This window comes from Phaenicophaeus curvirostris (assembly GCF_032191515.1).
Source record: "Phaenicophaeus curvirostris isolate KB17595 chromosome W unlocalized genomic scaffold, BPBGC_Pcur_1.0 scaffold_35, whole genome shotgun sequence".
Lineage (NCBI taxonomy): Eukaryota > Metazoa > Chordata > Aves > Cuculiformes > Cuculidae > Phaenicophaeus > Phaenicophaeus curvirostris.
In genome coordinates this window covers 1,536,272-1,547,397 of record NW_027206664.1, presented here as the reverse complement: position 1 = coordinate 1,547,397, position 11,126 = coordinate 1,536,272, and the positions used below count along the sequence as shown (strand labels likewise).

Sequence of the window (11,126 nt, the reverse complement as noted above, 5' to 3'; positions counted from 1 at the left end):
GAGGGAGGCCAACCAGGTAGCCGAGACCAGAGATTCCACAATTTTAGAATTATGCAAGTTGTTTATTGAACAATATAAAAGCTGGACCCTCTTGCAGTGGTTTTGGAGTCCTCGCCTATGAGTGGAAGCACTACATAGGACCCCCCAATTGCCAGGACAGGCTCTCCAAATCCTCACTGCAACGGGGCTCCCCAGTGACTTTGGATCTGGATGATGATAATAGGGCAATTGGTGATGTATCTTTCTTAATTACTGAACTTATTCTCTTGTAGTAATGATCAGACACATTGCCTTGAAAGCTGTTATTGTTAACTTGTTGTTAATCACTACTAATCATTTGTTACCTTTCTTGTTGAATTAAGTTAAGTAAAACTTGATTTCACGGAGTATTCAAGAGTTTGGGCCATCTGTCCTGATTGCACACTGTGCTGATTGGTTAGCACACTGTAGTAAAACATTTGGCATAGTCGGCAGGATACAGAATAAAAAGCCATTTTTGTTTAAATCTAAGCAAGAGGATAAGTGAGGGGAAGACCCCTCCATAGTTCCTTAGCACTTGAGTGGGAGGACTGTGTGAATATTGGGAAGAACAAGTAAACAAGGTTTAACCATTAGATGTGTTAAAATGTATGCAGAAACTACCTAATGAAAAAGGAAAGATAGTGTGAGTATGGGGCAACAGCAGGGATGGATCTTGTTAACAGCATATCAGAGGCAGCACCAGCAAAGACAACGGCTCTTCTCAGAACACTCCCACATGGAGCGACAGATTATTGATTTGCATAATCAAATCATAATGTTACAGTGTCAGAATAAGTTGCAAGCTTATCAGACAGACCATAGCTGAAAGAGATGCAGTACAGGTTGCACAGTATAAATACAAGAAAAGGAAGGGACAAGTAATTCATAAGAAAGTGCATTCGGTGATTACAGGAGCAGATATGCAGTGGGATCCTGGTAGAGCATGAACTAAATGAATCATAGAATCACAAAACAGTTTGGGTTGGAAGGGACCTTAAAGTTCATCTAGTTCCAACCCCCCTGCCATGGGCAGGGACATCCCACTAGATCAGGCTGCCCAAGGCCCCATCCAACCTGGCCTTGAACACCTCCAGGGATGGGGTGTCCACAACTTCCCTGGGCAACCTGTTCCAGTGCCTCACCACTCTAATAGTGAAGAAATTCCTCCTTATGTTGAGTCTAAATCTGCCCCTCTCTAGTTTATATCCATTGCCTTCACTACAAGCCTTTGTGAACAGTCCCTCCCCAGCTTTCATAGAATCATAGAATAACCAGGTTGGAAGAGACCCACTGGATCATCAAGTCCAACCATTCCTATCAAACACTAAACCATGCCCCTTAGCACCTAGTCCACCCATGCCTTAAACACCTCCAGGGAAGGTGACTCAACCACCTCCCTGGGCAGCCTGTTCCAGTTCCCGATGAGTTTCTTGTAGGCCCCCTTCAGGTACTGGAAGGTTGCTATAAGATCTCAGAGTCTTCTCTTCTCCAGGCTGAACAAGCCCAACTCACTCAGCCTGTCCTCATAGGGAAGATGCTCCAGCCCTCTGATCATCTTTATAGCCCTCCTCTGGACCCGTTCCAACAGATCCATATCCTTCTTATGTTGAGGATTCCAGAAATGGACACAGTACTCCAGATGAGGTCTCACAAGAGAGGAATAGAGGGGCAGAATTACTTCCCTCGACCTGCTGGCCACGCTTCTTTGGATGCAGCCCAGGATACAGTTAGCCTTCTGGGCTGAGTGCACACTGCCGGCTGATGTTAACCTTCTCATCGACCAGCACCCCCAAGTGGGAAACCACTTGTCGCAGATCTCCATCTGGACTTTGAGCCATTGACCACTACTGTCTGAATGCGAGAATCCAACCATTTCCTTATCCACCACACCATCCACCCACATCGGTTGGTTTACCCATGTCCACTGCTGCGGTTACCCCATCATAGAAAGTCACTAAGTTGATCATACAGGATTTGCCCCTGGTGAAGCCATGCTGGCTGCTATTAATCACCTCCAGGTCCTCCATGTGCTTTAGCATCGCTTCTAGGAGGAGCTGTTCCATGATCTTCCCAGGCACAGAGGTGAGGCTGACAGATCGGTAGTTCCCAGGGTCATATTTTCTACTCTTTTTAAAAATGGGCACAATGTTACAGAATCACAGAATCACGAGGTGGGAAAAGACCCACAGGATCATTGAGTCCAACCATTCCTTATCAATCATTAAACCATGCCCCTCAGCACCTCATCCACCCGTCCCTTAAACACCTCCAGGGAAGGTGATTCAAACACCTCACTGGGCAGCCTGTTCCAGTGCCCAAGGACCCTTTATGTGAAAATTTTTTCCTGATGTCAACCCTGAACCTCCCCTGGCAGAGCTTGAGGCGATTCCCTCTTGTCCTGTCCCCTGTCACTTGGGAGAAGAGGTCAGCACCCTCCTCTCTACAACCTCCTTTCAGGTAGTTGTAGAGAGCAATGAGGTCTCCCCTCAGCCTCCTCTTCTCCAGGCTAAACAACCCCAGCTCCCTCAGCCTCTCCGGCCGTCATTGGACACTGGAACAGGCTGCCCAGGGAGATGTTTGAGTCACCTTCCCTGGAGGTGTTTAAGGCACGAGTGGACGAGGCGCTGAGGGACATGGTTTAGCATTTGACAGGAATGGTTGGACTTGATGATCCAGTGGGTCTCTTCCAACCTGGTGATTCTATGATTCCTCCTAAGACTTGTTCTCCAGCCCCTTCACCAGCTTTGTTGCTCTTCTCTGGACTCCCTCCAGAGCCTCAACATCCTTCTTGTGGTGAGGGGCCCAGAAGTGAACACAGGATTCGAGGAGCGGTCTCACCAGTGCCGAGTACAGAGGGAGAATAACCTCCCTGGACCTGCTGGTCACGCCGTTTCTGATACAAGCCAAGATGCCATTGGCCTTCTTGGCCACCTGGGCACACTGCTGGCTCATGTTCATTTGGCTGTCAACCAACACGCCCAGGTCCCTCTCCTCCAGGCAGCTTTCCAGCCAGACTTCTCCTAGTCTGTAGCACTGCATAGGGTTGTTGTGCCCCAAGTGCAGGACCCAGCACTTGGCCCTGTTAAACCTCATGCCATTGGTCTCAGCCCAGTGGTCCAACCAGTTCAGATCCCTTTGCAGAGCCTCTCTACCCTCCAGCAGATCCACACTTCCACCCAGCTTAGTGTCGTCCGCAAACTTGCTAAGGGTGCACTCGATGCCTTCATCCAGGTCATTGATAAAGACATTGAACAGGGCTGGACCCAGCACTGAGCCCTGGGGAACCCCACTTGTCACTGGCCTCCAGCTGGAGTTAACGCTATTTCCCACCACTCTCTGGGCCCGGCCAGCCAACCAGTTTTCCACCCAGGAGAGTGTGCTCCTGTCCAGGACAGAGGCCAGTTTGGCAAGACCTGCCTTTCATGAACCTGTGTTGACTGGGCCTGATCACCCGCTTCTCTTGCATGTGCTTCATGATAGCACTCAAGATCACCTGTTCCATGACTTTTCCTGGCACTGAGGTCCGACTGACAGACCTGTAGTTCCCTGGATGCTCCCTGCGACCCTTCTCGTAGATGGGCACAACATCAGCCTCCAGTCCAGTGGAACTTCCCCAGTCAGCCAGGACCACTGGAAGATGATGGAAAGGGGTTTGGCCAGCACATCCGCCAGCTCCTTCAATACCCTTGGGTGAATCCCATCCGGCCCCATAGACTTGTGGGTGTCTAGCTGGGCAAGCAAATCTCTAACCACCTCCTCTTGGATCAGGAGAGCTTTGTTCTGCTCCTCTAACTCCTGAGTGTGTACACAGAGGGAACAACTTTCCTTACTATTAAAGACTGAGGCAAAGAAGGCATTAAGTAAAACGAAAACAAAGAAGTTACCCTTCTTCCAGTAATATGAAATAATTAAATGATATAATTAAAAGGTTTAGACGAAGCAAGGGGAACCCTTGCTCTCTTGGATGGTGCATTTGCACGATCAGGGAGTGCTGGGGGTGAACTTGGATGAAGGGGACTCTAAGAAATGTTTTAATTTTGAGTTAAGATTCTTTTATGCAAGATGCATTCCAAACTGACATTCAGAACACAAATTTATCAGCTTTTGCAGCTCAAGGGTGTAATACTAAGTAGCACACTGAAAATGATTGGCAAGTGCAAAAATTCTAAACCCAAAGATCCTGGGGTAACTCAGCCTATGGCACCTCCTCCTGAACCACAACAGGACTCCCTATCTGTGCATGGTGTGCCCCTGTGGGTGGATCAGTTTTTCCAGGGCAAATTGCAAGGATTGGTAGCCATATTCTGGCTTATACTTATGGAAAGAGACTAGGAAGATTGTCCGGTGTAATAAATCTGAATGAAATGATGGCCAAGCTCCAGTGCAATGGGCACATAAGGACCGTCAACCCCATGTGGGGCTTCAAATATTTTGGAAAAAACAATCCTCGCAAATAGTAAGAGACTTAGTTGACACTGGAGCAGAGGCCTCCCTGATATATGGGAATCCCTAGGAAATCTCTTTGAATCCTTGCAGCTCAAATGTTCACTAGCCAGCAAACAGGTGAATTTACCTGAGAGCTTTGGAGTGTAAGGCTGCAGAGAGCAAGATATTTTAAATGCCTGGCATAAAAAGGGGACACCCTTAGCTGGGATATTAGAAAAGGTTACAAAGCAAACAGTTAAATTATGTCAGGAATTTTGACTAATTCTGAGGAAAATACAGCGGCCATCACAAAGAATTTCTAATCTCAAGACTATTTGGGATAACTGGGCATATGACCACTGAAAAGAGGATGGTCAAAATCAAATATGAAAGTCTCAAGGAAAAAGCTGCAACAATTCAGAGTAAATCAATCCTGTCTATCTAACTTGTAGCTCTGTTATCTTCCTGCAATGTAGCCAGAAGCCTGTGTGTGTGTGAGAGAGAGAGACAATGAGCCCCCCCCCCATTTTGTTTTGTTTTTTTCTTTTCATTTTGCTTCATGTGGCTCCACCAATTTTATGACAAACTGCAGGAATTAACCCTGTATCTCTGCAGGCAATGCCAGATCCTTTAAATAAATGTTTAAATAAGTTAAGTAAAACTTGATTTCACAGAGTATTCTAGAGTTTGGTCTTTTATACCGATTGCACTCTGTGGTTGCACTCTACGGTAAAACAGACACGTACTCCAATAGTCAACACTATTAACAAGCAGCAATAGAACTTGTCATAGTCCAACATATTTGCAGCACTGTTGCATTGATCCTAGTATCTTGTTTAATGAACATTAGGAAATAGGATAAAAATAATAAAGACATCATTTCTATTAAGTTGAATGTCAAATTTGACAGCTAAACCATGCTGGATGCCAGAAAACTCAGAGCAGTGGTTAGCAACTTGCTTCTTTGGATGCCCCAAAAATTTTCACCAGGTATCTGCAACCAAACAACAGGAGGAGAACGATTGCAATAGAGTTCACTGCTATTAATGGCACTGCAGAGAAAGAAAAGTATGAAAACCTTCTTCTGCACATCATAAAGTGACAGAACTTATTACCTAGTAAGACTATCTTTTAAGGAGCAAAATCAATCAAAACTTAAAAAATACACTTGATTTTCCTATGCCAAATCAGGATTAGTGAAAGGAGTCAGGATCAAAGGCTAGGATACTAAAAATTAGTAGGAAGCAACAGCATAAATATTTTTCTATAGCCCATCATGTTTTAACTTTAACCCAAACTATTCTTTCTCCAAATGAAACTAAACCATCTCAAAGTTAGTTTCTACCCTTGGCTTTACTGTGATTTAGAAAACATATCAGTTTTTAGTCCGTAGTGAGCAAGACAGGTAAGATTAGTTAATTCCTGTTTATCATCACCTATAAAAGGAATTTTTAGTGTACTTTATAGTGGAAAACTATCAGTAACTTACAAATTTCTTTTTCCCCATCCTTTGAGGCATGTAAGCCTGGTTTACCTTTAAGAATCCCAGGAACTGCATTTGTCTCACCAGCTACTTCATGTAAAATTGCATTTAGCCAAAGTGAAGCTTACTGCACACTCTGCCTCATCACCAAGTTCCCCCCAGTTCCCAAACTCCAAGGAAAGACAAGACGCAGCAATGGCACCATGAGCCAGAGCATGTTTTACGCTTTATCAAACTTAGGGCACCTTAGCTGGGACCTACGCTCTCCTACACCGACTCCACATGTGAAGGAAGGAACACGAAGGAAGGGCAGACTGGAAATGACAAACAGAAACAGCAGCTGTTTGGTGAAAGAAAAAAGTAATAATGCTGAGATTATTTCATTAAAGCACAGAAGCAAAACTTTATGGACAATATTGTTTAAACAAAAGATCATCACCTTACCTCTCATAACGGTTCGTATAGATCGAATAAGGTTCATTAGCTGTGTTTTAATTCCTGGTTCCTCACCAAATCCTCCAATCCCTTGATCACTTCCCCAGCCAACTGTCACAAAACCAGCCATACATGTTAGAAAAAAACCCCAAGCCATACAACAAATGCTATCAGCAATATTAACAAGTGATCCATCTTGAATATGGTTATCAGTAGCATTAGAAAAACAAACTACAAACCAATTAGCTTTATTTAAAGATCAGATTTTAAAACAATATATTGAAAACTGTTAAACCTTTTGGTGAATGCAACAGCAATGACAGATCAATGTTTCTGTAAAGGAAACCCTGACCTTTTTAATACACTACGGTTCCCTGAATTCCAGAAAATGAGTTTATTTGGCCTTTAAAAATATACCTGCCAAAATAAAATAAAAAAAAAAACCCAAACAAATTACAGCCTGTTCATTCAGAAGATAAAATAGCAAAGAACTGTTGGGTATGAAGTGATGCTTCAGCACCGAGAAGTGACCTGCAGGACAGAAAACGGTCAGCACAGATTCGAAATCAGGATCATTCTGCAACTGCTATAGAAAAAGGACTTGAGAACTTTTCAGAGAGTGATAGAAGAATGGAAGGTTTACAAAGCTCTTCAAGGGAGAAACTCTTCCCTCCCTACTGTGTGGAGGCAGAGTGTGTGGCTCCTTCCTCCCCGCAGGGATTTTTGCATCCAGCTAGGTCACAGCCAGCACTCCTTTAGGGATGAGAGGAGCAGAGAAGGGAGTGGCTGTCAGTACCCACACCTGCACTCTGCAACCTGCCATTTTCTCCAGAGACAATTTTTGAGTTATTTTTTTCCCTTTTTGGCCTCCCTCACCCTGCTGACACCAGGCTAGGGGCGGTAGGCAAGTCCTCTCCCCCACAGCCTCACCAGCTGCTGCTTCCCACTCATATGAGCTTAGTTGCCTGAGGCCAACAAGTAGCTTGATCCATCCTGTTAGTCCCATCTTCTTTTCCTTGAGCTGCTGCCTATTTGCACTCCTGCCAAAAATCCTAGCTCAGCCTGACTTGGAGAAGTCAGGACTCTCTGGATCAGGAAATTGGGGATCCCTGGATCACAGATAATTTTTTTCCTGGGGCTTTGCTGATCTTTGTGGCTTTTCGGTGTTTTGTGATTTGGTTTGTTTTTTGTTTTTTTCATTTAACAGACAAGGATACCCAACCTTGGAGTTCTTTTTTTGGTACGGCACAATGCAAGCCATATCCAAGAAGCGCTACCTCATCAAAAATGGGCACTGCAAGATCGGAGAAACCACCTCTTACTATCAAAACATCCTGGTGTGTGGTGAAGTAGTAGAAAGAGGGTTGAAGTAGTAGTGAAGAGGGTTGTTAGTAGGATGGTAGCATTAAATTTCCAGAGGGCAGACCTTGAACTGTTCAGAAGGCTGGTTGGCAAAGTCTCATGGGAGACAGTCCTTAAGGGCAAGGGAGCCCATGAGGGCTGGGAGCTCTTCAAAAAGGAAATCCTAGCATCTCGGGAGAAAGCCATCCCCATGTTCCAGAAAAAAAGCTGGCAGGGGAGAAAGCCAGCTTGGTTGAACAGTGAAATCTTGAGTGATATCAAGAAGAAGAGAAATGTTTATGGGCTCTGGAAGAGGGGACAGGCCTCTTGGGTGGACTACAGGAGGGAAGTGAGACTGTGTAGAGAAAAAATCAGAAGGGCCAAGGCTCAACTAGAAATCAGATTGGCAAAGTCTGTGAAAGATAACAAAAAATCCTTCTATAAATATATAAATAATAAAAGGAGGACTAGGGAGACCATACAGTCCCTATTGGACACAGAAGGAACAACAGTGACAGGGGATGAGGAAAAGGCTGAGGTACGTAATGCCTTCTTTGCCTCAATCTTTAATTGTAAAGAAAGTCGTTCCCTCTGTGTACAAACCCAGGAGCAAGAGGAGCATAATGAGGCTCCCATGATCCAAGAGGAGTTGGTCAGAGCCTTGCTAGCCCAACTAGACACCCACAAGTCTATGGGGCCGGATGGGATTCATCCAAGGGTATTGAAGGAGCTGGCGGATGTGCTTGCCAAACCCCTTTCCATCATCTTCCAACAGTCCTGGAAGACTGGGGAAGTCCCACTGGACTGGAGGCTGGCTGATGTTGTGCCCATCTACAAGAAGGGTCGCAGGGAGGACCCAGGGAACTACAGGCCTGTCAGTCTGACCTCAGTGCCAGGGAAAGTCATGGAGCAGGTGACCTTGAGTGCTATCATGAAGCACATGCAAGAGAACCAGGTGATCAGGCCCAGTCAACATGGGTCCACAAAAGGCAGGTCTTGCCAAACTAACCTGATTGCCTTCTATGACAAAGTGACTCGGCTGCTGGATGAGGGAAAGGCTGTGGATGTGGTCTTCCTGGACTTCAGCAAAGCCTTTGACACATTTTCTCACAACATTCTGCTTGAGAAACTGTCAGCCTCTGACCTGGACAGGCGCACACTCTCCTGGGTGGAAAACTGGTTGGCTGGCCGGGCCCAGAGAGTGGTGGGAAATGGCGTTAACTCCAGCTGGAGGCCAGTGACAAGTGGGGTTCCCCAGGGCTCAGTGCTGGGTCCAGCCCTGTTCAATGTCTTTATCAATGACCTGGATGAAGGCATCGAGTGCACCCTTAGCAAGTTTGCGGACGACACTAAGCTGGGTGGAAGTGTGGATCTGCTGGAGGGCAGGGAGGCTCTGCAAAGGGATCTGAACAGGCTGGACCACTGGGCTGAGACCAATGGCATGAGGTTTAACAGGGCCAAGTGCTGGGTCCTGCACTTGGGGCACAACAACCCTATGCAGTGCTACAGACTAGGAGAAGTCTGGCTGGAAAGCTGCCTGGAGGAGAGGGACCTGGGGGTGTTGGTTGACAGCCGACTGAACATGAGCCAGCAGTGTGCCCAGGTGGCCAAGAAGGCCAAAGGCATCTTGGCTTGTATCAGAAACGGCGTGACCAGCAGGTCCAGGGAGGTTATTCTCCCTCTGTACTCGGCACTGGTGAGACCGCTCCTTGAATCCTGTGTTCACTTCTGGGCCCCTCACCACAAGAAGGATGTTGAGCCTCTGGAGGGAGTCCAGAGAAGAGCAACAAAACTGGTGAGGGGGCTGGAGAGCAGGTCTTATGAGGAGCAGCTGAGAGAGCTGGGGTTGTTTAGCCTGGAGAAGAGGAGGCTGAGGGGAGACCTCATTGCTCTCTACAACTACCTGAAAGGAGGTTGTAGAGAGGAGGGTGCTGGCCTCTTCTCCCAAGTGACAGGGGACAGGACAAGAGGGAATGGCCTCAAGCTCCACCAGGGGAGATTTAGGCTGGTCATTAGGAAAAAATTCTTCACAGAAAGGGTCATTGGGCACTGGAACAGGCTGCCCAGGGAGGTGGTTGAGTCACCTTCCCTGGAGGTGTTTAAGGCACGGGTGGACGAGGTGCCAAGGGGAATGGTTTAGTGTTTGATAGGAATGGTTGTACTCGATGATCCGGTGGGTCTCTTCCAACCTGGTTATTCTATGATTCTATGATTCTAATGTCCAGCCTAAACCTCCCCTGGTGGAGCTTGAGGCCATTCTCTCTTGTCCTGTCCCCTGTCACCACTGGCTCCTGGGAAACCCGTCGTGTCGAGAGGGACCTCGGCGGCACCAGGCGGCCTTCCCACGCCTGCCGAGCTTGCTACCGCCATCCTTAGTTGGTACCAGCAGCCAGGCTGCGGGCCGCTACTCCCCTCCAGGCCGGGCTAGGGGCAATGGGGAGGCGCCGCCGCGGCCGTGCCTGACCCAGACTTCCCCCCGCTCCACCCCTTGGCTGGTCTGTGGCTGCCATCTCACTGTGACGCAGGAAATGCTCCTCGTGCAACACAGCGACAGCATTGACGATGAGAAGTGCAGCCTGCAACAGCGAGTACAGGGTGAACGCCATGACCCGCCACCAAGGCAGAAGCCACTGCCCCAGCACAACGTGACATGGAGAGGGGGCGTGGTTTGAAGAGGGGCATGGCATCTGTCGCGCTTCCGCGCAGGCATGGCGGAGTGCTGGGAGGAATTACGTGTGGGTGCGCATCCCATGGCTCACACAGTCCACTTTTCCTGTGGGAAGCTCAATTTACTGCTCAGCCAGTGGGCTGCTGGGTCAGTCAGAGTTCAGTGAAGCAGGAAGGTATGGCCTTGCTGTCTCCATCAATAACTTTAACGTTGCATCTTCCAAATTGCAGGAGCTGGCAGAGACACACCCTCCCTGCAAGGGAGCCCTCATGGACAGCACTTAATAATCTAACATCAGCAGAATCAGTCAGGAACATAAATCTCTTTATGTATTGAGTAACAGAAAGTAATTTGCTGATCAAGCCAACTAAACGAGCAGCGATCTTTCTGTTTCAAAGCACAGGAACATCTTGTTTGGTAAGAAAGGCGAAGCCACAATACTATCTTAATTAAAAGCTAAAGGTTACCATGACCATATACGTTTTGTATATAGATAGTATCTACTGAATTTACAGCCAAGCCTTCTGAAACCTCCTGAAGCAAGAGTCAAGAGCAACAAATCACCTCGGGCCTCAGCAGATGTGGATTAGCCAGCTCAAAGAATGTGGCCCTGTGTGAGAAAGGAACAAATTGCCCAGAGATAAGGAGAAAGGGAGGAAGGGGAGTTAGGAATTGTTTGATGAGAAACGGGACTACAACCTTGATGACTGCTGAACTGCGACAACTCTGTAAACTTAGCTGATTTATTATCTG

At 47.1% G+C, this 11,126-nt stretch overlaps 1 protein-coding gene across 1 annotated transcript; it reads right to left on the bottom strand.

The window, feature by feature from the left end:
* Positions 1–5,394: 5,394 nt before the first annotated feature.
* On the bottom strand, positions 5,395–10,311 carry LOC138733809 (immediate early response 3-interacting protein 1-like). Its single transcript, XM_069881295.1, has 3 exons — positions 10,221–10,311; positions 6,374–6,475; positions 5,395–5,498 (listed from the first exon to the last, which is right to left on the bottom strand). The coding sequence occupies exons 1-3, from the start codon at positions 10,309–10,311 to the stop codon at positions 5,395–5,397; spliced, it is 297 nt and encodes a 98-aa protein (XP_069737396.1).
* Between the last annotated feature and the right edge of the window lie 815 nt (positions 10,312–11,126).